The sequence below is a fragment of the Adiantum capillus-veneris genome, chromosome 10, assembly GCF_014529385.1.
Source record: "Adiantum capillus-veneris isolate H3 chromosome 10, ASM1452938v2, whole genome shotgun sequence".
Lineage (NCBI taxonomy): Eukaryota > Viridiplantae > Streptophyta > Polypodiopsida > Polypodiales > Pteridaceae > Adiantum > Adiantum capillus-veneris.
The window spans coordinates 105,770,098-105,796,822 of NC_140940.1; the positions used below are offsets into that span (position 1 = coordinate 105,770,098).

Here is a 26,725-nt window from a genome sequence, read left to right on the forward strand (position 1 = left end):
GAATCTTGGGACCGTGCATTAATATATCTTGAACTAGGTCATATGGTTCAGCATACTCACCCAGTGAAAAATCCACAATGTCGATCTTCCGCCGAGGCTTAGATGCCTGCTTGCTAGACTCGCCTTTTCTTTTCATCTTCTCCTCCCTTTGAGAAGCCTCTTCGTGCCTGGCACGCTTCACTCCCATGGCATCCACCTCTTCTACTTTTCCTTTCCCTTAGCTTCAAGGCTAATGACACTCACTGCTTAGTTTCCAGCAGGTGGTGGAGGTAGCGGTGGAATGAGAGGTTGCGGTGGTGGTGGTGGTTGTACGGGTAGTCGAAGGATTTGGACCTGCGGAATCGGCCCTGGTTGCCTGGGCGGTGGTGGTCTCGCCCTTGGTGGAGAGATCTGATTCTGTCTTTCTCCTCTATTGAAGTTCTGTCTTCTTGGATGAGGACAGTAGTACATGCCATGGCCGCCCTCTCCACAGTTGTAACAATGGTAGTCTTGATTCTGTCTTTGTTGCTCTCTTCTTTGTTCTGGATTTCTGGCAGGTGCATGCTCTTGCTGCACCAGATGTACTGAAAGATTCTCTAGTTGGCTGGTGATTTGGTTGAGCAGGTCTTGTTGATCTTCAGCCGGTTCCTGAGGTTGATTCCTTTGGATGGCTGCTGCAGGTGCGGTTAGGTGTGGTCGGACCCTTCCCGGTTCCTTCTTCCTCGGTAGTTTTGGCTTGTAGACACAACTTCTTATCCGGGCTACTTCAACCGCTACCTCATATGTAGGAGGAAACCTTCCCTTCACCTTCTCTTTAAGAATTGGCCATAAACCAGCCACAAACCGGTCTTTCTTCAGGAAATCGGGTGCCCCCTCAGCGATGCAACCCATCGTCCCCATAGATCCTCAAACTTTGATTCGTATGCTGTATACTCAGCCATACTTCCTTGCTTCAACTTGATCAACAATTTCCATAGCTTCTCGGATGTGGTGCCTTCTCCAAAACGCCTCAGGAATGCTACTCTTAGCAGATCCCACCTTTCCTTGGTGGCTGGCACCAAGGCGTTGTACCATGATCTTACTTTCACTTTCATTAGCAGCGGAAAAATGCGCAGACGCGAAGCATTGTCATCCCTCCCAGAGACGACACATGCTATCTCAAGATTATCCAGGAAGTCTGAAGCATCTTCCCTCACCTTACCCGTGAAGGTTGGGAAAGAAACATTTGCCATTGCAAAAAAACAGAATTTCTTTAAATCTTTTTTTTTATAATAAAACACAAATGACTTAGCGGCTTATAGCGGCTTTCTTACAGGGTTGGTGGATAGATCAGAACAGGATGAAAATGGAAACATTGAAAGAGTGATGGTAATCCAACACGGGGAGGATAATAAGGTTTGAGGAGCTAAGGATCTCTCCTAGCACCGCAATACCAAACAGATACATAATCTTCTGTTGTTAGAAGATTTTTTTATCTACATATATATTTACGTGCATGTGTTGCAGAAACCTAAACGGAAAAGCAGTTGGTCCGTTATCCATGATACACAGAGTGTAGAGCACTTACTTACACCCTTACCATGCCAGTGTTGACAAGTCGGCACATCCACAGGAGGTCATCGCCCTTCATAGGCTCCATCTTCCCTTCGTAACTCAGCACGTATAGAGTGATGGCGACGCGTTTGACTACTCCTAGCCTTTTAGCTAGTAGCAGTTGCAAGTAATTACCGTAGTCGGCTCGTTGCATGAACTCCGCACCATTTAGTTGTAACTCGTCTCCGGCCCACTGGGTTTCACCCGTGGTAGACAGTTTCTTTAGGATGAGCTATACGGGGAGAGGAGGAAGACCCTCTACTCGCCCTCCAAAGCAGCGAGGACAGTGGCCAAACCACTCCTCTTTAGAGCATGAGAACCTTCATACCACTTCTACTTCGGGGTTGTCGAAGTGGACTGGCAACACCTGCATGCGCCGTGCGAATCGATAGGCGATCTTCCGCCGCTTTGCTTCGGATGATCTTCTTTTTGGAAAACTAAGCACGATTCTGCTTCTCAAACTCGAAGCACTCGTCTGGGCAAGTGTTTCTTCCTTGGGGGTCATGTGATTCAGGACTGGCCTAGCCCTTCCTTTCCTTTGGCACGAGCAGCCCCTTTTGGCCACTTAGGAGCAGAGGCTATATCTTTGCTTGCAGATTCCATGGGGAAGAGAGGCCTCACCAACCTTTTTCCTTTCTTGATATGAATGACCTCTTCACGATGGACGTCGATGTAGAGGATTTCCGCTTCTTCTTTACCTCCGTTGACAACACTCATTGATAGAGTGTAGTGGGCGACGACAATGAGAGCAGCCTGTAGCCCCCCCTTGGGTGGCTCTTGATTTTCGGTTAGAGCGAGAGATGCGAGATGGAGAACTTACCTCCTGGATGTTTACGACGGTGTATTCCGGCAGCAGCACTTGGAGGAAGGCAGTCAGTGATTTTTCAATCTCCTCTCCTCCGTTCTCCAATTGGAGAATTCTTGTAGCCATTCTTCCATGGTTGATGATGCGCATCATTTCACCGTTGCAAACTGAAGGTTTTCGAGAAGCCCTCCTCAGTGGGGGCACCAAATGACAAGCGCAAAGCGCAAAACAGACTCCGACGGCCTCAACGCCAGTTTTTAAATTAAAAATTATTTATGGTGGATAGCTCCATTCAGCCACTGTAATCAGCATCGAAAAAGCTGGGAGTTATCATTATGGGAGCTGTATAGTAAAGCACCAAGTAATCTCCCAAAAGGCAACAACTCAAGTTTAAACTTGAGTGTATATAGTTTAGATGACATAGTTACTAGCCAGATATAGTGATTCAAAGCATAGTCAAGGATACCCTCCAAATGATGTGCTAGAGCAACAACAGCCCGATGCAGTGCCAAACCAAGAGTTATCTAGAGGAGCCATAGTAAAATGCATTGCCAAAAGGTATGTAGTTGGATGCAGTAGTTATTGATAGATGAAGTGACTAAGTGTGTGTGTGTGTGTGTGTTTAGATGACGAGAGAGAGAGAGAGAGAGAGAGAGAGAGAGAGAGAGAGAGAGAGAGAGAGAGAGAGAGAGAGAGAGAGAGAGTTTTCTCGGGCCTGGCTGGCTGCTACACACACACACACACACAGAGAGAGAGAGAGAGAGAGAGAGAGAGAGAGAGAGAGAGAGAGAGAGAGTGGGGAGAGGGGGAGGAAGGGGTGAGGGAGTTGGGGAGAAATGAAATGAAATGATATATTAACGTCTACAAAAGGCCAAAATGACCTATGAGACCAAACCGATTACAATGGTGAGTCTAGTACCAAGTCTGGGTACAAACAAAGAGAACTACAAACTAGAAACTGAGATAGGAGTGCTACCGACTCCTATGGGTGGCTGGAAAGCTAAGCAATGGTATAATGCCACAAAGGTACAAAGTGGGGAGAGAGACTGAGAGGGTGTGTGTGGTGTATGGGTGGGGAGACGAGAGAGAGAGAGAGAGAGAGAGAGAGAGAGAGAGAGAGAAAAAAGAGAAACTTGTGTCTGCCGGCCTCATGGCTGCCAAGAGAGAAATGAAATGAAATGAAATGTTATATTAACATCTTCAAAAGGCCAGAATTACCTATGAGACCAAACTGATACAAAAGTGGTGAATCTGTTACAATGTCTGGGTACCTTAGTACTAAAGTACTAAGTGTGAAAAGTGTGAAAGTGTGAAAATAAATGTGAAAAACTAAATACAAAGTATTAAATAAACTTCTTAGGAGCATTCTAGGTGTCTGGCTAGAATGCTTCTAATCCTTTGTTGTAGTCTCCTCCGGTGAAGTGTGCTTCTGCATCTTGGTCGTGGTAGTCTCGATTTCCTAAGCTCAGTCGCTCTGTCAATTAGCGTGCCTTTGGTATGAATGTGGGTACTCCTTTGTGCTGGCTGTTGGCCTCTTGCTTCTCCTTCCACTCCTGCTTCTCTCGATCCGAAGAAATCTGTGATCGGCCTCTGAGGTTGTAGTGCTCTTTGTCTTCTCATTAGATTATCCCTGTGCCGATGTAGTTCCAGTAGGTACAAGCCTAAGCATCTTTGATCTTGGTATTGCATGATTCTATCTAGAGGTCCAAAGCCTTCTTTAAAGAAGCAATGAAAACGCCCCCGTATCTCATAGTATACTGTGCAGTGGCATCCACTGCTTTCTTAAGAGTAAACTTCGGTCCTGCAAATACCACCCCAAGGTATGTGTATGCATCTGTGTACTCTACTGTATCCTGGCCATATGCAAATGTAGGTGCCGATCTCCTGACCCACTGCGGTGTGGTGTTAAACACCATAACTTTGGTGTTACCCAAGTTTACCGACAGGCCAGTGTCCTCTGCGAATTTATGTAATGCATCTAGCTGCCTCTGCATTCCATCTGGTGATTCTGCTATCAATACAATATCATTTGCATACAACAACAAAGGGATCCATGACCGTGCAAGTTGAGCCCCTCTGTCACCCTCTCTATCAATGTAATCTGATACCTCATCTATGTACATACCAAATAAAGTAGGGGACAGTGGGCATCCCTGCTTTACTCCAACGGTGGAATGAACAATGTCGGAATCCCCTTCTGGAGTACGTACATAACCAGTTACTGACCCGTATAAAGCCATGATCCCCCAAATAATCTCTTTGGGGACCCCTAACTCTTGCATCCTGCGCATCAATCTGGCCCTTGGTACTGTATCAAAAGCTTTCCGAAAATCCACAAAGCAACAATACATCCTTCTCCCGTTTGCTCTTCCTTCCACCAAGAGAGAGAGAGAGAGAGAGAGAGAGAGAGAGAGAGAGAGAGAGAGAGAGAGAGAGTCAACGAGAGATGAGCGAGAGGCGTGTGGACGAGGGAGAGGGTGAGAGAGATGAGCGAGAGGGAAGAGAGGGAAGGAGAGTGTGAGTGTGTGTGTGTGTGAATAATGAGAGAGAGAAAGAGAGAGCTGAGAGACTATTCTCCCATGCATGGCGGCCCCCTGTGGGTTGACGAATGAGAGGGAGAGAGGGGTTTCGGCTGCATGCGATAATGAAGGAGGGAGAGGGGGATAATGGAGGAGAGAGGGGGAAGGGTGGTGCCAAGGGAGGGGCGGCCCGCTGTGGCGCATGCATGGGAGGGAAGAGTGGCGGGGCGGCAGCAGCAAAAAAAGAACATTTTTTAAAAATTATTTTTATATTACCAAGCACCCCTTTTTGGGGTTGGTTCTCGCGGCCACGGCTTTTGAAAGCTGGCCATCAGTGCATACCAACATGATGTGTCCCCTTGTAAAGAAAACTGTTCGGAGGACTCTAGGACCAATCTGGCATATTTGTCTCTAGTAGTATTCCATAAAATGTGCATAAAGGAGACTGATCTGGTAAGCGCCTCAATCTCTATAGGGGGGGTTGCTAACTCTGCTCTAATGATCTCGTGTGGCACGGAGTCCTTGGCTCTAATCAGCCAAGAGATCATAGATACCTGCTGAACCCATGTATCTAGAGCCATGATGACATTTGTGCATACAAACATGATGTGTCCCCTTGTAAAGCAAACTGTTTGGAGGACCCTAGGACCAATCTGGCATATTTATCTCTAGTAGTATCCCATAAAATGTGCATAAAGGAGACTGATCTGGTAAGCGCCTCTATCTCCATAGGGGGGGCTTCTAACTCTGCTCTGATGATCTTGTGTGGCACGGAGGCCTTGGCTCTAATCAGCCAAGAGATCATAGATACCAAGGGCCTCTATCTCCATAGGGGGGGCTGCTAACTCTGCTCTGATGATCTTGTGTGGCACGGAGGCCTTGGCTCTAATCAGCCGAGAGATCATAGATACCAAGGGCCTCTCCATACCTATCCACACATCCTGACCCACAAATGGATTCCAATCGTGAACCCCATAAAGCATAGCTGAAGCTACCAGGGTATCAAAGAGCCAGAGCTTTGTTCGGGATTCCTGGAACCGAATCTGCAAACACTTGTCTCCAATCCTCCCAAGGTGGAACCAACCAACTCGGCAATGAATTATCTAGCATACAATGGGGGCCTACGTGCACTTATATACTACCCAATGAAATTTGCCCTACATAGAGTCTTGCCAAATAAGTAAAATAAATACCTCAAAGACAAATAATAAACAGGATCACATTGTGTATTCACTTGAGATTCATAAACTTTAACAAATGCAGCCCACGAATCTAATCTTGCGAGAATGTCTTGGAACTAAGAAAGCACTTGATTCTTTATCAAAACTCAGTGAAATTGAACAAGTGGCTGAATATATATATATCTTTAAGAAAAGAATGAGTTGAAGTCTTGAGTTTACAAATTAACTAACCAGTTTTTGTGAATGCTTACTTTTCTCCAGTTATTGGATACATGTATGTTTTTGGATTTGGGCTGCTTGGAAATTTCCTCTTTGAGTATTTTGTGCAAGACCAAAGCTTCAGTGGTAAGCTTGTTTTCCATTTCACGCACTACATTCTACTTAGCAAATTCATTTTTGTTTGATAGCATGGACTGAAGTTATGCAAACCTTGCAGAGGGCGCCATTTTTGCCATGGAATTACTTCCAGGATTTTCATTATATAGAGGATTATTGGAATTTTCTCAATACGCATTTATAGGAAATTACAAAGGGACTTCTGGGATCCAATGGAGCAATTTAAATGATCCAGAGAATGGCCTGAAGACAGTTATGAGCATAATGGCAGTTGAATGGCTCTTGTTCTTATTGATTGCATTTTATTTGGATCAAGTTGTGGTATCTGGAAGTGGTTTGAAGAAGGATCCTCTCTTTTTTCTCAAAGGCATTCTAGGCCGTAATAAAGGAAGCAAAAGAACACCCAGCTTTAAAGTAGCAAACTCTCAAATTAAAATAGACCTCCAAAAACAAGACATTGGTCACGAGGTACTTATATTGAAACAACCCCCGACCCCCCCCGCCCCGCCCCCCCCGGGCCCTCTTTCTCTGTTTCTCCTTTTTGTCCTTTGGTCATTTTTCTGAAAAGGAAGAGGAGGAAGAGAAAGGAATAGTGCTTGAACTGAACTTTCCATTTTGATTTATGGCGTTGTAATCTATCTTGAAGGTTAGAGTTTTCCTTTCTTTTTTCATGCAGAGGGAGTCTGTTGAAAGAGCTTTATCACACTCTGGTCCACCCCACGCAATTGTATGTGATGAGATCAGAAAAGTGTATCCAGGTAGGGATGGAAATCCTCCAAAATTTGCAGTGAAAGGGCTTTCTCTCGCTATCCCACGTGGAGAATGCTTTGGAATGCTTGGCCCAAACGGCGCTGGAAAGACAACAAGCATAAGCATGGTATATGTTTTCTTTTGTAGAAATAAAGCACATTCTCTCTGCTAGGGAATCAAGTTTCTTCGAAAGCGCTAATATGCATATAAAGCTTGCTTTGTGTGTTTCCTTATGGGCATATGCAAGGATTATGAACAAGACTTGAATCGAGAGCCAAATAACATTATTAGAATAAAGAGCTAGATTTGATCCATGGACCCAACTAATGTGTGATTGTGATTATACAGATGACTGGATTATTAGCTCCGACATCGGGTACTATTTACATTGAAGGGCTTGATATACAAGAGAATGTAGATAAAATATATTCTTGCATGGGAGTCTGTCCTCAACATGAGTAAGTCTAAATTTTAAAGACAATTCTATACGAGTAAAAGTGGATGTTGTGTGCATCCCACATGATTGTTTAAATTATGTTGGTGAGATGTTATTCTTTCTTAATATTGTCTTAAGTTTTTGGCAGCCTTTTATGGGAAACACTTACAGGCCGGGAACATTTGTTATTCTATGGAAGACTGAAGAATCTCAAGGGTGCTGAGCTGAGTAATGTGAGAAGGGTCAAAACTGGAGTACTTTATCATATCTGCATGTTCTATTTGTGTATATGCACTGTGGACATCAAAAACTGCAGTCGTGTGAATGTCATTTTTCATAACAAAGGAGAGTGAACTCTTAGAAATCTCTTTTAAAATTTCAATGGCAATAGGTACATAAGACATTCTAGTCGCCTTTAGCTAGTAGCAAGCACAGTATTAGCTTGCTATGTAAAGAGATGTTCTTAAAAAGAATGATGGGAAGTGTGCTTGTCATAGTAATATAGTAAGCACATTTTTCTGATGGGATCTGCAGCATCATGCTAACTTCCGCTCTTACTCTTTCATAAATTTGTGTTATGCAAGAGACCTATATGCTGGATGTGTTGAGACATAGGAGCAATGGCCACATGTAGAAATAGGGTTGTTAAGTCATTGACCTAACATTTATTGCTAGTAATGCATCCACCATTGCCAAATCTTTGCAATAATTCGACAGAAATTGGAGACCAAATACGTTTTCAGGATTGAGATGAGATTGTTCAACAAATAGTGCAAGGGTGCAAACTTAGCAGAAGTTTAGCCAAATCAGACAAAAGCTAATTCAGAAAGACATCACAAATTTTCAGAATTAAGAGAACAGTTGCTCATCAGTGGGGTAGCAGTGTCACAAACATCACAAGCCAAGAGAGCTTCTTTGCACATTTTGTCGAGCTTGTTTTGCATCTTTCTCTTTACTTTCATGTCTTCTATCCATGCTTTGGATGATGAAAACTTTGATGATACCAGGCTGTCGATGCGTCCTTGAGAAGTGTAAATCTCTTCAACGGGGGTGTAGGTGACAAGAGATCAGGAAAGTATAGTGGAGGAATGAAGCGCAGACTGAGTGTTGCCATCTCTTTGATAGGTGACCCCAAGGTAAGAAGTCTGCTGCTTTGGTGGAATTCCACATTTTAAATTTCCTCTATCGATCAATGTTGCATGCTGACAACAGGTAGTTTACATGGACGAACCAAGTACAGGGCTTGACCCAGCATCAAGAAGCAACCTTTGGGATGTGGTCAGAGAAGCTAAAAGAAATAGAGCTATAATCTTGACGAGTAAGTCTATCTCTTTATCAGAATCTGCTATTGGATTATCCATCTTGGAGGTACAATCCCCAAGATAATACGTACGAAAACATCAATCGCCTCAGAGGTTAGATCCTTAAAATCCATTAATTATACATTCACAAATCTCCAAGACTATTTCTTGGTCTTCAGTCTCTCAGATCGCTTAACACACATTTTTCTCCAATCAAAGAGGTGGAAATTTTTCCTCACACTTTGTCGTAAGTACAGCAACAGAAATCATATCCCCAGCTAAACTACATAAAAAAGCATTATCCTCTCGAACCTTATTAGTCTCTCGAGAAACAGGTGGTATGACTGTTGAAGAAAAGAAGGGACATCTAGAGGTGGATCCTGTATGGTAGGACCTCTGTGCCTGCCGAACCTGTGTTACACGAGGAGCCTTTGTCCACTATGCCTCCTTTGCTTTGCTTTTCCTCTCCTGGCTCTCTCTGCCTTGGATCTCCGTGTACCTAAAGACTTTTGTGGAGTCTCCTGCTTCTTTTGAACATCTATCTTCTGTCTGCTCTTGACATTCTACACGCCATGTACATCCAGCTGCCATATGTCCTGGTCTACTGCCAATAAAAGTTAAGACAATGCCCTCAACGCCCGATGAAGAAGACTCCTCGAAGAATATCTTATCTGCGTGTCGTGGGAAGAGAGATGAATCAAGGAGGATTTTTCACAAGAAAGGGGTGAAGAATAATGAAAAAGAGTACAAGAGTATGCACTATTGAACGTGTTGATTCACCCCCAATTTACACCACACCCAAACTACTACCAATCTCAAAATTGTGCAGAAAATACTCTAGTAGTAAGCCTGTGTAGCAGGCTACAGTGTCACTTTCACAGGACACACAATTAGTACAGTTGGTTGGTCTGGTTCACACTGGACGGACTCTCTGGGCTGGGCAACAACACGTGGTAGGGATACGATGGTGGTCTAGTGGACATCGTGGCCAGGTCACCACCACCACTCAGTTTGGAGATAGACTTAGGTGTCTGACATTTATGAGCCGTTGGTGGATCTTCTTCATATAGGGTCCAGTGTTGTCGTTTTGAGTAGCGAGTCTATACACACAACACATTTTCATCATCCCAGCACATCTGAGCCTCGACACCCCCATTGTACCTGTGAGTCCTGGGCTGGAGCTGAGTGTGCTGCCACGCCAGAGTCTGTATCGGTTCTTTGAGATAGTCGAGTCACATGCCTCGACACCCCCATTGTACCTGTGAGTCCTGGGCTGGAGCTGAGTGTGCTGCCACGCCAGAGTCTGTATCGGTTCTTTGAGATAGTCGAGTCACATGTTCTGGTCTGCTATTGTGTTTCTGTGAGCTCAGTTGTTATCTATTGTTCCTTTGTTTTCAGTCTGTTTTGAGTGAGATTGTCAAGCACATTGCACCGAGGAACACCCACTGTAGAGAGCATGACACGCTATCTGTGCTACAGGTGCTCTCATTTTGGCAATCAGGGTGGGACCTCAACTGAAGTCTCACTCTCTGTTGAGGTACAAATCGTGAAGCTAGCTGGTTTTTACCTAGCTTGCCTACTTTGCCTTTCGCTGTGCAGCCTGCTGGTCTGGTCCTCTCTTGCCCCTGGTCCAACTGGTCTGGTCCGCTCTCGCCCTGGTCCAACCAGCTCTCGTCCTGGTCTAGGCCTTCCTCGTCTCTGGTCTAGTCCTTCCTCGTCCCTGGTCTAGTCCCTCCTTGTCCCTGGTCCAGTCAGGTGGTCTAGTCACTTGCCTGGTCTAGTAGAGTCTAGACCTGTGTTCAGCCAGTTAAGAGTCTTCTTGCCCAAAGTTTGGTTGGGTTTGTGGTCACTGCATGACACATACAAGGCAGTCATTTGAGTGTCAAAGCGCACTACTAAGTCCTCTGAAGTACTACAACAGAAGGCGTCAACCCTTGGTACCTGGTAGAAGTCTACCAACCTCATCACCCATACCTCTACATACAGCCTCATCCATACCTCCATCCGGTTCCACATCTTCCAGGTCACCTTCCCCAGTAAAGCTCTCTCTTATTTTGTTAAAGCTGGCTATTGAGCAGCTGACGGTCATTTGAGCGTCAAAGCGCACTACTAAGTCCTCTGAAGTACTACAACAGAAGGCGTCAACCCTTGATACCTGGTAGAAGTCCACCAACCTCATCACCTAGACCTCTACATACAGCCTCATCCGTATCTCCATCCGGTTCCACATCTTCCAGGTCACCTTCCCCAATAAAGCTCTCTCCTATTTTGTTACAGCTGGCTATTGAGCAACAGGCTCCTGAGCAAGAGGCCATGGAGGCGTTGACCAGTTTTTTGGCCAAGGTAAACATCAAGTTTCCTACCTTCAAGGGACTCTCCTCAGAAGATGCAGACGACCATGCAAGGAGGTTTATATCTCTCTGTAGAGGTCGTGGTCTTAATAGAGAAGATGCTTATTTGGTACTCTTTCCCTCTACCTTGGATGGCTTAGCAGATAAATGGTGACTACCAGGAAAAGGTTTTGGATGAGTTGGCCAACATGATGCTCCAGCCAGAGGAGACTTTTGCAGAACTCATGACTAAAACCAAGTCTCTGGTTGCCAAGCTTCCTCAGCCACCAGGTGAGTTCATGGTCAAAAAATGGGTAGAGAAGGCTCTTCCCAAAACTTCTCAGCAAAAACTGAGAGAGAATCTCCGACCTGTTGCCACCTTGGAGGAGTTTGTTGCGGCTACTACTAGGATAGAGGAGGCAAGGAAGCTGTTTACACACTCTTCTCAGGTAGAGACTGCCTCTGTACTCTTGGAGAGTCCAGTTGACCCTTTGACTTCTTTACGTAGGGAACTTGAAGCCCTAAAACTACAACGCGCTCTTCAAGAGGAAAAATCAATCTCTCTTAAACAGGAGAAGCCCCCACATCACGAGGCTTTGGATCAAATCAAGAGAGAGCTAGAAGAGCTTCGGTCTCAGCAAGAGACTAAAGCTATGGTATGGTGCAGCTCGTGTCGCTCTCCAGGACACCCTCCACAGGACTGTCCCCTTCGGGCTTATTGCCACTTCTGCGAAAAGTCTGGGCATGAGGACAAGGACTGCTACTACCTCAAGGGATTGCGACAAATACAACAAAGTCTTGGTACTACTCTTCAACAAGGGCCATCACCTGCATCCAATATGGTTTCTCCCTGTGGCCATCCACACCACATGCCACCTTTATTGTCAGCCCCTCCTATGCACTTTTTCCTCTCAAAGCTTTTATCACACCCATGCTCCCTCCCCACCTCACAGCTTCTATGCCTCCACCTCCAACTCCATGCACCAGGAGCAAGGACCACCTCGTCCTTCGACTCACTTATTGAATCGGCCCATTTTGTGCTACAGATGCGGGGAATATGGTCATTACCAAAGCAAATGCCCTCTGCCCGAAGGGTCCCCTCCCTGTCGTCATTGCCCTGAAATGAAGGATCACTACAGTAAGGATTGCCCTTAACTTCGTGCATCCACGTCTTCGAACCCAAGTCAAAGCCAGAATGAGTTTACCTTTCCCAAGCTCAATCTGATAGCAGTTAGCACCGTTCCTCAGTCGCCCCCTTCTACCCACGTAGTTACCCCACAAAATAAGCTGCAGCTGGTAGAGGAGCCATCGGGTGTCCTCACTCGGGCCCAAAGAGCCTCTCTCGGTCTTAGCATTCGAGCAAGTTCAACTCCCCCACACATTCTCACAACAGTGGATACTCTGCCTTCAGCTGGCGCCAAGCTCTCAGTCAGTGACAAGCAAGAATCCAAATCTTTGCTCTCCGATCTTGATGAAGATTTTTAGAAGCAGTTTCAAATCTACAAAAGATCAAGAAAAGCTTACAGTAGAGGCAGTCTTGAAGAACACTTTCCAACAAGTGTCCCTCTATGACATGTTGCAGCTAGATACGAGTTTCAAAAGTGACACCCTTGCAATTATTCAATCCCTTTACTCCGGAGCAGGTCCTAGTGGCGGGCACCTCCCAATGCGACCATCAAAGTCCTATATGATATCCAATCCCGCTGCTCCCCTCACTGATTATAGAAGCCCTCGCCTGACAGTGTCCGTCTTGGGTTGGAAATTTTCAGGAGTAATTGTGGATGGTGGATCTAGCATCAATATGATGCCTGAGTTCACTATGATGGCTTTAGGCTTGCAGCCTACTCAACCTGCCCCTTTCACAGTAACATTGGCCGACCAAAGGATAGTATACCCTGTGGGCATAGTGGAAAAGGTGCCTCTGCAGGTACAAGATTTCATTTTTAGTTTGGATTTTGTTGTGGTTCGTCTTCCACAAGTGGAGGGCGGACTTCCCTTGCTCATCGGTAGACCATGGTTGCAACACACTAAAGCACTTCATGATTGGGGAAAGATGCCATGTGGATACATACTTCTGGCTCCTCGATGCAACCAATTCGCCTAGAAGGAGGCATGGATCCCGTCGTGCAACATAGTTCTTTGTCCCTAGCAACCAGCCTTTAATTGGAACTACCTACTCCACCTGACGGGTCAGACGAGGATCTGTTGGAGTGGTTGGATGCTACCAAATCTATGCCTTGTTATGGAGTCTCTATTCACTCTTGTCTGAAGGTACACCCTCTTTCAATGTTTCAGCAGTAGGTAAACCTAATGAGCCACTTGAGCCAACTCAATAGGTAAGGGTCATAGAAGCAACTCCCCGTGCGCCCTTGGTGGAAGCCTTTGGATTTGGTGAGCCTATGAAGAATCATAGAAGCCGGAAGAAATCTCCCCTACAAGAGTTCACCCCCCTTCACCATCAGGCCCAGTGTCTACTTCTCGGACAAAGAATAATCTCTCCTCTGTGTCTAGAAAACTCCCTTCACAAAGCTGCCTCAAGACGAGATACAACAAAAACAATGTTGACCTCAGGCTTGGTCGTGATCATGTTATCTCTTTGCTTGAGTGCATTCTCCCCTCACTACTCCTCCCTCCCTCCTCACCCTTCGCCCCTCCCCCCTCTCCCAACTCGCCCACCCAGCTCGTCCCTACCCCCCTCTCCCAACTCGCCCCTACCCACCCCCTCAATTTTCACTCGCCCCTACCCACCCCCTCACACCCTTTGCCCCCCCCCCAATTTGTCCCTCCCTCCCAACTCGCCCCCCCTCTCTCCCCAATTCGTCCATCCCTCCCCCCCTTCCCAACTCGCCCCCTTTATCTCTCCCCAATTCGTCCCTCCCCTCTCTCCACCTCGCCCTTACCCACCCCCTCAATTTGCTCTCGCCCCTACCCACCCCCTCACACCCTCTCGCCCCACCCCCTCCCTTGCCCTCGCCCCTACCCACTCCCTCACATCCTCTCGCCCCTACCCTTCCCTCCCTCGCCCCTACCCACCCAGTCTTCCCCCTAGCCCCCTCGCCCTTATCTAATTTCCACTAGCCCCTAACCACCCAATCTCCCCCCTCGTCCCTATGTATCCTAAACCCCCGCCCTACCCACCCCTCGCTCCTGCCATACATGGCCAACAAAATCCCTCTGCGGTTTCTCCTCACCCTCAGCAGACGAGCAAGCTTAAGATTCTGCCATCACGATGGAGCGTACTCTTATTTCCCGTGTTACTCGAGCTTATGGTCATCCTCTTTTCGAGAAGAGTGTTGTTGCAAAAAGTGTTGCAATGTTCATCTGAAAGCATGGACTAGGTCATAGATAGTTGGATCCAAACCGAGCATATCTCTTTGCTGTGGAGCCTTATTCTGTTTTGCCAATTGGGATTCTTAGACTATGCAATCATACTGAGTTCCCGCCTATTCAAACGCTTAAGCCCTTTGCAAGGAGCAGTCTTTTTAACTCCAAATTTGGGCCTAGAGCCTGCTTCAAGAAAGATGTATAGATGCGGTACCCAGTTGTTTTCTTTCACAGTTTTTCAGTATTTCCTCTCACCGAGACGGTGAGCGGTCTTGTGGCGGGCAATCTGTAACAAGCTACAGTGTCACTTTCACAGGACACACAATTAGTACAGTTGGTTGGTCTGGTTCACACTGCACAGACTCTCTGGGCTGGGCAATGACATGTAGCAGGGATACGATGGTGGTCTAGTGGACATCGTGGCCAGGTCACCACCACCACTCAGTTTGGAGAGAGACTTAGGTGGCTGACATTTATGAGCCGTTGGTGGATCTTCTTCATATAGGGTCCAGTGTCGTCGTTTTGAGTAGCGAGTCTATACACACAGCACGTTTTCATCATCCCAGCACATCTGAGCCTCGACACCCCCATTGTACCTGTGAGTCCTGGGCTGGAGCTGAGTGTGCTGCCATGCCAGAGTCTGTATCGGTTCTTTGAGATAGTCTAGTCACATGTTCTGGTCTGCTGTTGTGTCTCTGTGAGCTCAGTTGTTATCTATTGCTCCTTTGTTTTCAGTCTGTTTTGAGTGAGATTGTCACGCACATTGCACCGAGGAGCACCCATTGTAGAGAGCACGACACACTATCCGCGCTACAGCCTGTTAATCTAAATGTAACAGCAAGACCCTCACTCAAGCTAGCAAGATTCATCCTGTGTCTCCATCTGTACAAATAACAATAAGCTCTGCCAAAATCCAGGGGATTCCGTGCAAGAGCTGGACTAGCCTGGTCCGATGTCTGAAAGTGAACTGTGAAGCAGCCTCTCCCCTATGGAGAGACAACCTCAATCCTAGGAGATGATCTGTCAATAAAAGCAGTCTTTAATCCATAGCAATAAATAACATGTGGCCATATCTACCACCCATCGATGTGAGTGTAAAGATGCCCCTTTATCCCTCATGTGCAAACAATTTGGCTGTCCCCTACCACAACTGGTGCCAGGCTGCTGGAATCACATCAATCATCTCAGCAATCCTTCTACAGATAGATAATTGCTCAATAATGAAGTCCACATCGACACATTTGTATTGCATCACTGTAAAAGAAATGAGGCAAGGCCCCAATCCAAGACTATCCAATGAATATGATTCCTCTCCCCCAACCTCCATCTCCCATGGTTCCGAACATAGGAATTCAGGATTAGAGGTTGGCACTCACTCTCCTTTGTTGCCCTGGGCATCTTTTGAATCAGTCCTGTCCTCGTCTCCACTCTAATCCTTGGCGAAGAGCAAATGAATGGTGAGCACTCAAAATAGGACATAGGATCCTCTGTGAAAATAAAGTAATAGGAGCAACTCTAGGAACCAGGAGCAAGCTCCCCATGTCCGAGGGATAGTGCTGCCCAGAGCATGAAGCGAAAATAGTTTGCAAGGATCACAAGAAGAGTCCCCGGAAGATAAGCCTGGAAAGCAACACAAAACTCTACAGATTCAGATCTGGATAAAGTACTTGTAAAATTTTCCAAATTTGCAGGATTTTTGTTCAAAATCAAACTATGTCCTTGTATATTTTACTGGGTTTTCTGCCCTTTTTCTTGGTTTCAAACTGGCTAATCTGGATTTTGAACCAGCTCTAGGCTAAGCTGAGGCAAAGAACACTGTTGTGGGCTTGTTTGATACTCTAGTTACATCCCAAGTTTTATTTGGAGTTCAGGTATAGGGTCCTAGCTTAGGGTGTGCACATGATGGTTGGCAGTGATGCAGAGACCTTTTGTGTCCATAATATCCAGGATGACGTGATGTAAGGTGTCAATCCCGCATGAGATCGGGGCTGAGTTAGGGCCTATTCCAATTGTGGTGGAGACTCAGATCTGTATCTTTTATTCATAGCCTATGGGAGCTCCTTTGCCATCGATATGCAGGACTACTCTCGAATCCTCCAAAAAGCTGGCTAGTGAGGGTGATACATCATGTTGGTATGCACATATGTCATCTTGGTTCCACTTCATGGCTTTAGTACGGACAAACCCCCTTCTAGTATTCTTGGGATGCACCTTCTCTTTCTTTGAGTCACTTACAGATTACCAAGATTATCAATTGGATATCAAGATGACACGGTTTACGCCTTCACACGAGTTGGGGATGAAGAGGGCGTTCTATAGACAATACTTTCTTCATTCTACAGAGGATGCCTTCATCAAGCAACCCAGATACATGGATACCTTTCACATGGATTGAGATGTACCATTGGCCAAACACAGGCCTCATCACATCAGCTAGAGATAGAGGTTGGCAGATATAGAGATATACCTCCAGAGGAACGGATATGTCAGATCTGTAAGAATGAGTCTGAGACAGAGGAACATTACATATGCTGCTGCCCAGCTTATTATGAGACCGGGAATAATTTCACTGTCTACTTAAAGAGGGGTTTGGATCACTCTCTCAATTCATGGTCTACACTGATTAGAGATGTTTGGGGCTCTTCCTATTAGAGATACGCCAATTTACAGAGCAATGAAATGAATGTTATGTTAACACCTGCAAAATGACCTATGAGACCAAAAGTTATAAAGAGAGAATCTTGAGGAGCAGCAAAGCGACCCACAAAGGCATGGTCCAAGACTAGTTTAGCGGTTTCCTATTTATATCACAGAGGCTGTATCCTAGTTACCTATCAGCCTCACTACCCATGCTGGTGACCACATTTTCAATATTTCCCTTATTATGTTTTTCCCAGACGATTGTATCACATTCCATATTGTTGTAACTCTTGGTCTCATAGGTCATTCTGGCCCTTTGCAGACGTCAATATAACATGTCATTTCATATAATTTCTCACTCTCTTTGTGCAAGTTTAGAAGATTCATCTAATAGGAAGCCTTGTGCCTCTTAACCAAAGGGTTATCCACATAGACTTCGTCTCATAAGACAAGGACGCTCGACGTCTGTGTGCTTTACAAGGTCCCTTGCCCAATATTGTTTAGAAGGTAAAAATGGTGAGCTCTCAGATGACCTTCCAATTCAGAAAGAAGAAGAGAAATGGCTTTTGAGATTTCCCTTTGTCCTTTTTCCACTCGATCATTATTTACCTTATATTAATAACTGTATTACCCTAGAAAACAAGATTACTAGGACCTTCAGTTTGGATGAAGGTTCCATTGGGTGTGTTTGGAAACAAAGCATCCCCGGAAGAAGATGAAATAAACGAGGTGACATGATTTTTCTGTTGGTATTCAGCACATTCAATGGAGGAAGCTGAGATTTTATGTGATCGGCTCGGAATCTTTGTTGACGGTGAGCTGCAGTGCATCGGGAACTCAAAAGAGGTTAGATTAAGAAGTTAAGAATGGATGATTTGTTGTGTTTTGGCAGAAGTTTGTGTAGAGAATCTCAAGGTTTCTGTTGTTTCTGTGTGCAGCTGAAGTCCAGGTACGGGGGCTCGTATGTGTTTTCCATCAAAACGGATCAAAGTGAGGAGGGAAGAGTTATGGACATGGTGCAAAGATTGTCCCCAAATGCCAGAAGAGTGTACAATCTTTCTGGCACCCAGAAGTTTGAGGTGCCCAAATTGGATGTCCGCATAGCCGACATTTTCCGTGCTGTGGAGCATGCAAAAAGGGAATTCAGCATTCAGGCATGGGGGTTTGCTGACACAACATTGGAGGATGTCTTCATTAAAGTAGCCCGTGATGTCAAGGATACCGAGCAATAATAGATAGTCTCATATAAAGCCCTGTACATAAAATTTTGAAAATTTGACAATTTGGATTATCTGGTGTAAAGGCATGGATTGTGAATAATTAAATATATTCATTGATTGATTTCACACACTTCTGAATCTCACATGCATTTAGTAGAGTGAAGAAAATACTTCTGAGAGTTGTCCAGGTTTCTTTGGATTTTTTCCTGCACAAGCTCTAATCGCTAGATTAAGATGAAGTTTGAGCTTTTACCGGATCTTTTTCCAGCATGACCGACTCTGGAGGAAGGCTCGTCGTTTAAAATATGCAAGCAATGAGCCTTCCATCATGCACTGCAAAGCAATGGTCAGTACTAGAAATAAGCTTCTTTTGAGAAACTTGGAAAACCTACAAATGGAAAATTTTAGAGGTAAATTAACTATACTCCAAGGTTTTTATACTGCTTGGGAGACTCTAACGACACTCAAGCTAGAGAGGATGCAGGCCTCTTAAATTATGCATTCACAATGTAATAGCACATAGTTCTGTAGGCTACTCCTGCCATAGCAAGATATGTCTACCTATAGGAAGTGGGTACTACAAGGATACCCCTAGACTCAGTTTACTCATAATGCTTGGATCTCAGGGATGAAAACGTGCTTTGTGCTTCCAAAAGGAGTAAATCCTGGTTGTCTCATTAGTGTGCCCTTTAAATTCACGGCAGCGGTGTACAGGTCAGGTCTCCTTGATGAGCTAGGAGCTGGGAGTCCAAAATGCTTAAAGATGTTTATCAAGACCTACAGCCATGGCCCATTATTCCATCTATATGTATATTTAAATGGCTAAAGGGATTGTGGTGGAAAGATGAGCACATGGCAGTAAATGCCGTCTCCAACCCTCTTATGACGAGTATCCCTCCCTCCCTTCTCCCGTGCTTGTTGGCACTGGCACTAGCACTTCTTGCTTGCATGTAGTGATATAGGCGTGGTACCTATCAAATCTTGTACACATTTTTTAGGCTTTCTTTTTAAGCTATTGTTAATAAAAATAGGTTGTGTAAACAAGGCTTTGCCAATCTCTCTCTCTCTTATGCCACATGTGGTGGGATACAAATGGGAGACAACCCACATGTCAGTGGCGAGATCTGAGCATGGGAGTAGAGGTTCAGGAGGAGTAACAGTGCTATTTAGGGAGGATTTACAACCACTACTACATATTGTACGGAGAGATGATCATGCTAGATACATGTGGTGAGGCTGAGAGCTGACACAGGCCGATTTCTATACATTTCCATATGTTACTTCCCCCCAATACATCATTATATGCTGCACCCAAGAGGACAGTCGCCTTTCTCTATACTAGATGATGATATATGGGAGTTTTCTAGGGATGGTGATATCATCCTCCTAGGGGACTTCAATGCCCGAATAGGCAACTCTCAGACAGTCTTCTATGACACTTCAGGTGAGATGCTTAGAGAGCTGGATGTGGGTGACTTAAGGCTTGACAGATGCTCACATGATAGAGAGCAGACGGAGTATGGGAGATACCTCACGTAGATGACGACCACACATGGGTTTGCCATACTTAATGGCTTGCAGCGATTTCCTAGAGCAGCCGGTTTCATATGCTTTCCACACAAACACGGGGCCAGTACAGTGGACTATGTTATGGCATATCCGAGCTTTATTCCTTGTATTCACAATTTCATCGTGGGAGCCGGACCCGTGGGTGTAGCAGTGGATCATGCTCTTTTGACATTGTCCGTTTCATTTCAGTATAGTATAGCCCAGACATCAAGAGGCAGGTCACATACCCGTTATACATTTACACCAGAGACTGACTCGGTTTATACAAAGGAGATCTATAGCCGTCTATGCACAGGTAGTCCTCGTCTCTCAGTGGAGGAGTGCATCACTTTACTAACTGAGACACTGCATGGTGCAGCATCAGAGGCATACCCACACACTCAGCCGGGTCGGAGGCGACATTCTGGGAGCATGCCCAAGAATAGTTGGTATGATGAGGAGTACAAAGAGATGAGAGCCCAGCTCTAGAGAGATCTTCTTTTAGGAGTCATCACTTACAGACAATCTCGGATTGCTTCCCGGCGCCTTGTGCGACGGAAGAAACGAGTTTATTTGTCCCAGATGGAGCGAGACTTGTATCAGTTGTTCTTGAGTAGAGACTTGGGAGAGGCATGTCGATTCTTTCATGAGCACTCCCCTCCCCCAGTGATTACTTCTCCTGATGTGTGGAGTCAGTATGCGACATCGTTATATACAATTCCTGGACAGGACTCCCTTCCAAATCCTACAGAGCCATGCCCACCTACCAGCACCTTCTTTCCCACTGAGATGGTAAAAAGAGCCATTGACAGAATGAGGACCAACAAGGCATATGATCATGATGGTCTAGTAGCAGAGCACTTTATACATGCTAGAGATATGCTAGTAGAGGTTCTTGCAGTGTTGTTTAGTTGTGCGATGTGTGAGGGGCTACCTCAGACTTGGAGGTTGTCTACTATTGTGCCTATCTTCAAGGCAGGTGATCCTACAGAGCCTGGGAATTACCGCACTATTATGGTTGGGCACACATTGGCACAGTTGTATGCATACATTCTTGAGCAGCAGTTGAGTAATTGGGCAGAGGGTGAGGGTGTATGAGCAAAGGGCCAGGCCGGTTTTAGGAGGGGTTTCTCCACTCTTGATCATATTCTAACACTCAGAGCCATCATTGAGGAGGGCAGGTCACATGGGAGACGGATTTATTGTAGCTTTGTGGATTTCCGCAAAGCATTTGACATGTTACCAAGAGCTCGATTGATACGCAAACTGCAGGAGATGGGGGTGCCCATATTGTTAATTTGGGGGATTATGGCTCTATACAGATCAGTGATGGGACATGTACGCACCCCGGAGGGGATATCTGATTTATTTCACTCCATCATTGGGGTGAAACAAGGTTGCCCATTGTCTCCTACTCTATGTGGTATGTATGTTGATGAGGTGTTTGATTACATTGACAGAGGGGGTGATAGAGGTGCTTAGCTAGCAGGGACATGGATCCCATTGTTGTTATATGCTGATGATATTGTGTTGATCTTTGACTCGCCAGAGCGTATGCAGCGACAGTTGGATGCTTACACAGTTTTGCAGAGGATAGTGGACAGAAGATCAGCACCGACTTTCACATATGGTCAGGAGATTGTAGAGTATATAGATGCATACACTTACCTTGGAGTTGTCTTCATTGGGCCGAGGTTTTCTCTGGGGAGAGCAGCAGAGACTAGACAGACTAGAGCTTATGCGGCCTTGGGAGGCTTGGAGAGGATATGTTCGCAGGTTCAGTTCCAGGAACCTCGGACAAAGTTATGGCTCTGTGATACTTTAGTAGCCTCAGCTATGTTGTATGCGGTGCAGATATGGGGACCTTCTCTAGGCCAAGATGGTTGGAGACGTATGGAGAGACCCTTGGTATGTATGATCTCTCGACTGATCAGAGCCAAGGCCTCCGTACCCCACGCTATCATTCGAGCACAGCTAGCTACCCCTTCTATGGAGATTGAGGCGCTTACCAGATCAGTCTCCTTTGTGTACAGCTTGTGGGATACTACTAGAGACTAGTATGCTATATTGGCCCTTGAGTCTTCCAGACAGTAAGCTCTTCAGGGGGATACTTCATGCTGACAGATAACATCATGGTTTCAAATGCATGGCTTCACCATGGACAGGCTGCCCCCTTTCCAGTACTCTCTTCAGACACCCTCAATGCTTGTTACACGGGTGGAGATTACTAGACTCATTCGTCAGGATCTGATCAAACTGGATACCAGGAGAACATGGATAGAGCCGCTACCAGAGTTGGGCACGAAGATGGCTTTCTATAGAGAGCATCTTCTCCACCTCACAGGAGATGGGTTTGTGATTCTCGACCCAGCTACATGGATACACATATGTCTCATGGTTTGCGGTGTGCCATTGGTCTGATACGCACATCCTCACATCAGCTGAAGATTGAGACTGGTAGATTCAGAGGGATACCAGCAGACAACAGGATATGCCGCTTATGCCACTAGAGCCAGAGACTGAGCTACATTATATATGTCATTGCTCAGTGTACAATGAGATTCGGGGCGGTTTCTACTGCTTATTCAGAGAGGGTTTCAGTCCTTTCTCTAGGGTCATGAGTTATGAGGATCAGAGATGTCTTGGGCTATATCTACTTGAGTTACACAGATATAGAGACACTTTACTGGGGAGAGCTAGAGAGAGACAGTCCCAGAGACGGATTAAAGATTTCTTTTCACTGGATATGGGACAGCCAGAGGAGCAACCATCACTGCAGAGCTCGGCCCACACTCATTCGGCCACTACCGGCACTCTCATCGACTGAGCACTAGAGCTACAAAAATCTAGACGGCCACGATTGAGGAGAGGTGCTACACAACATCGACGAAGACTACAGCAGAGGATTCGAGGCATACTCTCTCGACATCCAGAGTGCAGATGAGGATGGATTCTAGTAGTATTTTTGTTTTAGTCTTTTTCTACCCAGACATGGTATCAGATTCACACTTTTGTAACAGTTTGGTCTCATAGGTCATTTTGGCCTTTTGAAGACGTTAATATAACATTTCATTTCATTTCTCTCACAGCAGGCAGTATCGCCGCCTGCACGTCAGTGACGGCCTTGTTCCTACGACATGAGCAGATCTCCCCTTCTTCCAAATGATCAAGGGTTACCTCCTGGAACTTTGTGGGAGTTTCAAATAAGGGTTTTGTGGACGAGGTTGCCTAAGTTAGTGGGTGGAATGCGGAGCGAAGGAGGTCTCACTAGAGGGGGCCTCACTTTGGTGCCCCACCCTTCGTTGCTACACATCAATGGCGTCTATGTGTGCATGTCATGCTTTGGATGCCATAGGCCAGATCACGTGCCAAGCCCCTCTATAGTAGGCATAAATTCTTAGAAGGGACGGAAGAAGGCACTTTATTAGCATCGTGGCAGAGACATCATTCAGGTCCATGAACACTCCTTAAGAGTATGTGTAGAGTAATGGTGGGGGCGTGTCAATGTTGCGTAGGAGCACAATGGTAGTGATCAAACTCAAGAGGCCAATGAAGGAGCCAGGTCAGGTACAGTTAAAAAGCAGGGGCCAATTTAGGAAAATTCAAATTGTAATGCTTCAATTTTACATTTGTGCTCAATGATTTTCATTGAATTGGATATCAAAATTGTTGCACTCGTGAAGATCTACTCACACATCTATCCATTTCCATCCTCTATTTGCATTATCTCAACAATATATTAGCTTCAAGTTATATGCGTACTTGTATTGGTCACGTCTTTTTACTGGCTCCTTTACCCTAGGTAAGCCAAAAGCTAATGGCTGCATATGAAGCTGCCATGTTGGTCCCTAGAGAGAGTACCAAAAGTGAAGTGCATGTGGTGGATGAAGCACCCCTACCGAACTTGCAGCGCATCCCCGACATGCTAGGAAAAGGGCCCCACATTGCTTGTAGGACACCTCCCCTACTAGGATTGGAGGCCCAATGCTCCTATGGGGGAATCCTCTTTCTTTTCGGCAAAAGCTTATAAAAGGTCCTCTATCGTGGGGTGGCAGGTTGTATCTAAAACTCAGTGCATTACTTGGTCTTTAGCAGCTAGGGTAGATGAGCCAGTTTAGAGGCACTCAAGAAAAAATAATAAATTTGGTTTTTTTTTTGGGGGGGGGGGATTTTACAAATTTTGTCAGCTTTGAGATGTGAAAATTAAATCATATTCCTCATGAAAGGCAAATTAGTACCAAGATTGATTTTTTTATTTAATTTGAATGCAATTTAAGAAAAGTCAATATTTGAGGTTTTTCAGAGCTTACAAACACTCAAGGCCCAATTTCTAGTAAATTACAAGTTGACACATAAGCGTATATTTCAAAATTTTGAAAGGCACTCGTCTCACAACTGATACCCTATTAGTTGCCCTATGAGTTTGTATCCTTGGGTTTAGACAAATTGCATATTGTATGCACTATGTGGTAGCACTGGAACATGTCCATTGTGGCTTGGTTTTCTATTCGTAATTTCCTTTCTTTTGTGCGTAACTATGGCCATTGTCCACCCACTCTGTTAGCACAAATGTTTTGTGCTTGCTTTATAGAGGAGAATACCAACTCAGTTTATTTGTGTGTGTGTGTGTGTGCTCTAATTGTTGATTGGAAGGTTGTCACCTCACATTTGGCTTGGGATGGTCGACAATCCTCTGGGGGTAACTCTCTCCGCTTGGAGAGTCTGCATTGGAGCAGGGTTTTTGCTTTGACTTTGGTTCAACGGTCTCCTCGCCAAGCGTATTTTCTTTCCCAAAAAGGAATCTGTCAGGTGCATCAGCTGGTTGATGACTCGGGTTATGTTCTTTCTTTTGCTAATGCCGTCTCACGCTTCCGGTTGGGTCTTCACTATCCTCCTCTCTGGCAGGAGATTCAAAACATGCTTGCTGCTCATTCGCCCATTCCTCCTTTGGATGAAGACTCTCGCTTCTCTGATTGGAATCTGGCTACTGCTAGATTGGACTGCATCTCAGCTGCCAGTGTCTATGTCATTCTTCAGTCTGATGTATGGATTGTGCATCGGGGTAATTAGCTGTGGTCGCTCACCTGTGGTCGCTTTCCGAGTCATCCTTGTGGTGGCAACACGCATTGTCTCGCATTTGGCAGAGTCATGTGCCTTTGAAGGAACGTGTTTTCTTGTGGCGGTGCTTGGTGGGAGCTCTACCTGTTGGCAGTGTGTTGCATGCTCGGCATATCGCAGCTTCCCGCTACCCCAGATGCCTTGAAGCTGAGGAGACCATGCCACACTTGTTGTGGTGTTGTCGTCACTCCAGAGCCTTCATTCAGCAAGTGTCGAGCGACTGCTCTTCGACTACGTTTTCCTTCCGGCTCTTTTCACAGACGCTTTTGTCTTTTTGGGGTGCTTCGGTCACCACAATCTCAGTTTGTGGTCTTCTTCACTTGGGTCAGATTTTGGACTATGTGGACCATTTGGCATCATAGGAACTCCTTAATGTTCCAGGGCACTTTTGTTGACCCCTTTCCCTATTTCAAATTATCTCTTGGTTAAGCGCTGCATTTTGCCTATGAAGCTGGAGACATCACTCTTGATGCCTACAGTATTTACTTTGACTGTTTCTAGCCTTCGGAGCCTCATAGTGCTCTGTCTTTTGTATCCCTTTCTTTTCGTGGGTTTTCCTCGCTTTGAGGTTTCCCACTTGTAAATTAATCAAAGCAGATTTACAAAAAAAGTGTGTGTGTCCATATGAGAGAGAGAGAGAGAGAGAGAGAGAGAGAGAGAGAGAGAGAGAGAGAGAAATGAAAGGAAATGATATATTAACAACTTCAAAAGGCCAAAATGACCTATGAGACCAATCTGTTACAAACCGATGAATTTGACACCATGTCCGGGTACCAAAAAAGAGATGCTAAAATGAATCTAGAAGTGCTACTAGCATGAACTGTGTGGGGTATGTGTGATCATCTATACTAATAGATAATGGGGAAAGGGATTCCGGCCCCTCCCCCCGACACGTGTCGACAATTGCTTCATCCGGCGGGATTGTGCCCTGCAGCCCAGCGTGCTATGTGTGTGTGTGTGTGTGTGTGTGTGTGTGTGAGTGAGAGAGAGAGAGAGAGAGAGAGAGAGAGAGAGAGAGAGGACGGAGCCAATGCTACACTGCGAATAGAGTAGAAGAACTCCACTCAGGAGCCAGTGCGCACTGTGAGGTGACTGTCTGACGTCTTGCACGCGCGATGCACCACTAGCGTGCTGAGGCTGACCAGGGGTGGTGTGTGTGTGTGTACGGGGGAGCCCTTCACCCGGGGACACAGGCAACACAGGGGCAGCGTTTGGGAAAAATCACCTGCACGTAATACTCCAGGGGCGAGGGCATGATGCTCCATGAGGGCGCGCGTGCTGCAACCATGGTTCCCAGCTTAATATCACGCCGTTTTCAATTTCCAGGCAACACAAGGACAGCGTTCGGGAAAAATGTCTCTCAGCTTAATATCATGCCGTTTTCAATTTCCAAAATGCCAGTTGAGGGCAAGGGAAAAAGGAGAAATTCCACCCCAAAATAGAAGAAAAATAGTGTAAAACCCTACCCTAATTTTCTAAAATTTCCTCTTGGCAAATTCAAGGAAAGGAATTTTGTATGTTTGAAAAAATGATTTTTCCCGAACACTGCATAGGGGAGAGAGTCTGTGAGAGAGAGAGAGAGAGAGAGAGAGAGAGAGAGAGAGAGAGAGAGAGACTGGCAGCCTCAAAATCCTCGCAGCCTCAT

General features: G+C 45.6%; 1 protein-coding gene and 1 pseudogene across 1 annotated transcript in view; both read left to right on the forward strand.

Moving 5' to 3' along the window:
- The window catches only part of LOC147449413 (ABC transporter A family member 7-like), a 71,443-nt gene extending 52,899 nt beyond the window's left edge, over window positions 1–18,544 (forward strand). Inside the window, exons 10-18 of the mRNA XM_086521858.1 lie at window positions 6,339–6,422; window positions 6,514–6,881; window positions 7,090–7,290; window positions 7,512–7,621; window positions 7,748–7,832; window positions 8,607–8,735; window positions 8,812–8,917; window positions 17,952–18,040; window positions 18,133–18,544. Coding sequence (XP_086377984.1) covers window positions 6,339–6,422; window positions 6,514–6,881; window positions 7,090–7,290; window positions 7,512–7,621; window positions 7,748–7,832; window positions 8,607–8,735; window positions 8,812–8,917; window positions 17,952–18,040; window positions 18,133–18,426 — 1,466 coding nt within the window. The 3' untranslated portion in view covers window positions 18,427–18,544. The remainder of the gene's footprint in view (window positions 1–6,338; window positions 6,423–6,513; window positions 6,882–7,089; window positions 7,291–7,511; window positions 7,622–7,747; window positions 7,833–8,606; window positions 8,736–8,811; window positions 8,918–17,951; window positions 18,041–18,132) is intronic.
- A 1,409-nt stretch (window positions 18,545–19,953) lies between these two features.
- LOC147449415 (uncharacterized) lies at window positions 19,954–22,789 on the forward strand (annotated as a pseudogene).
- The last annotated feature ends 3,936 nt before the right edge of the window (window positions 22,790–26,725 follow it).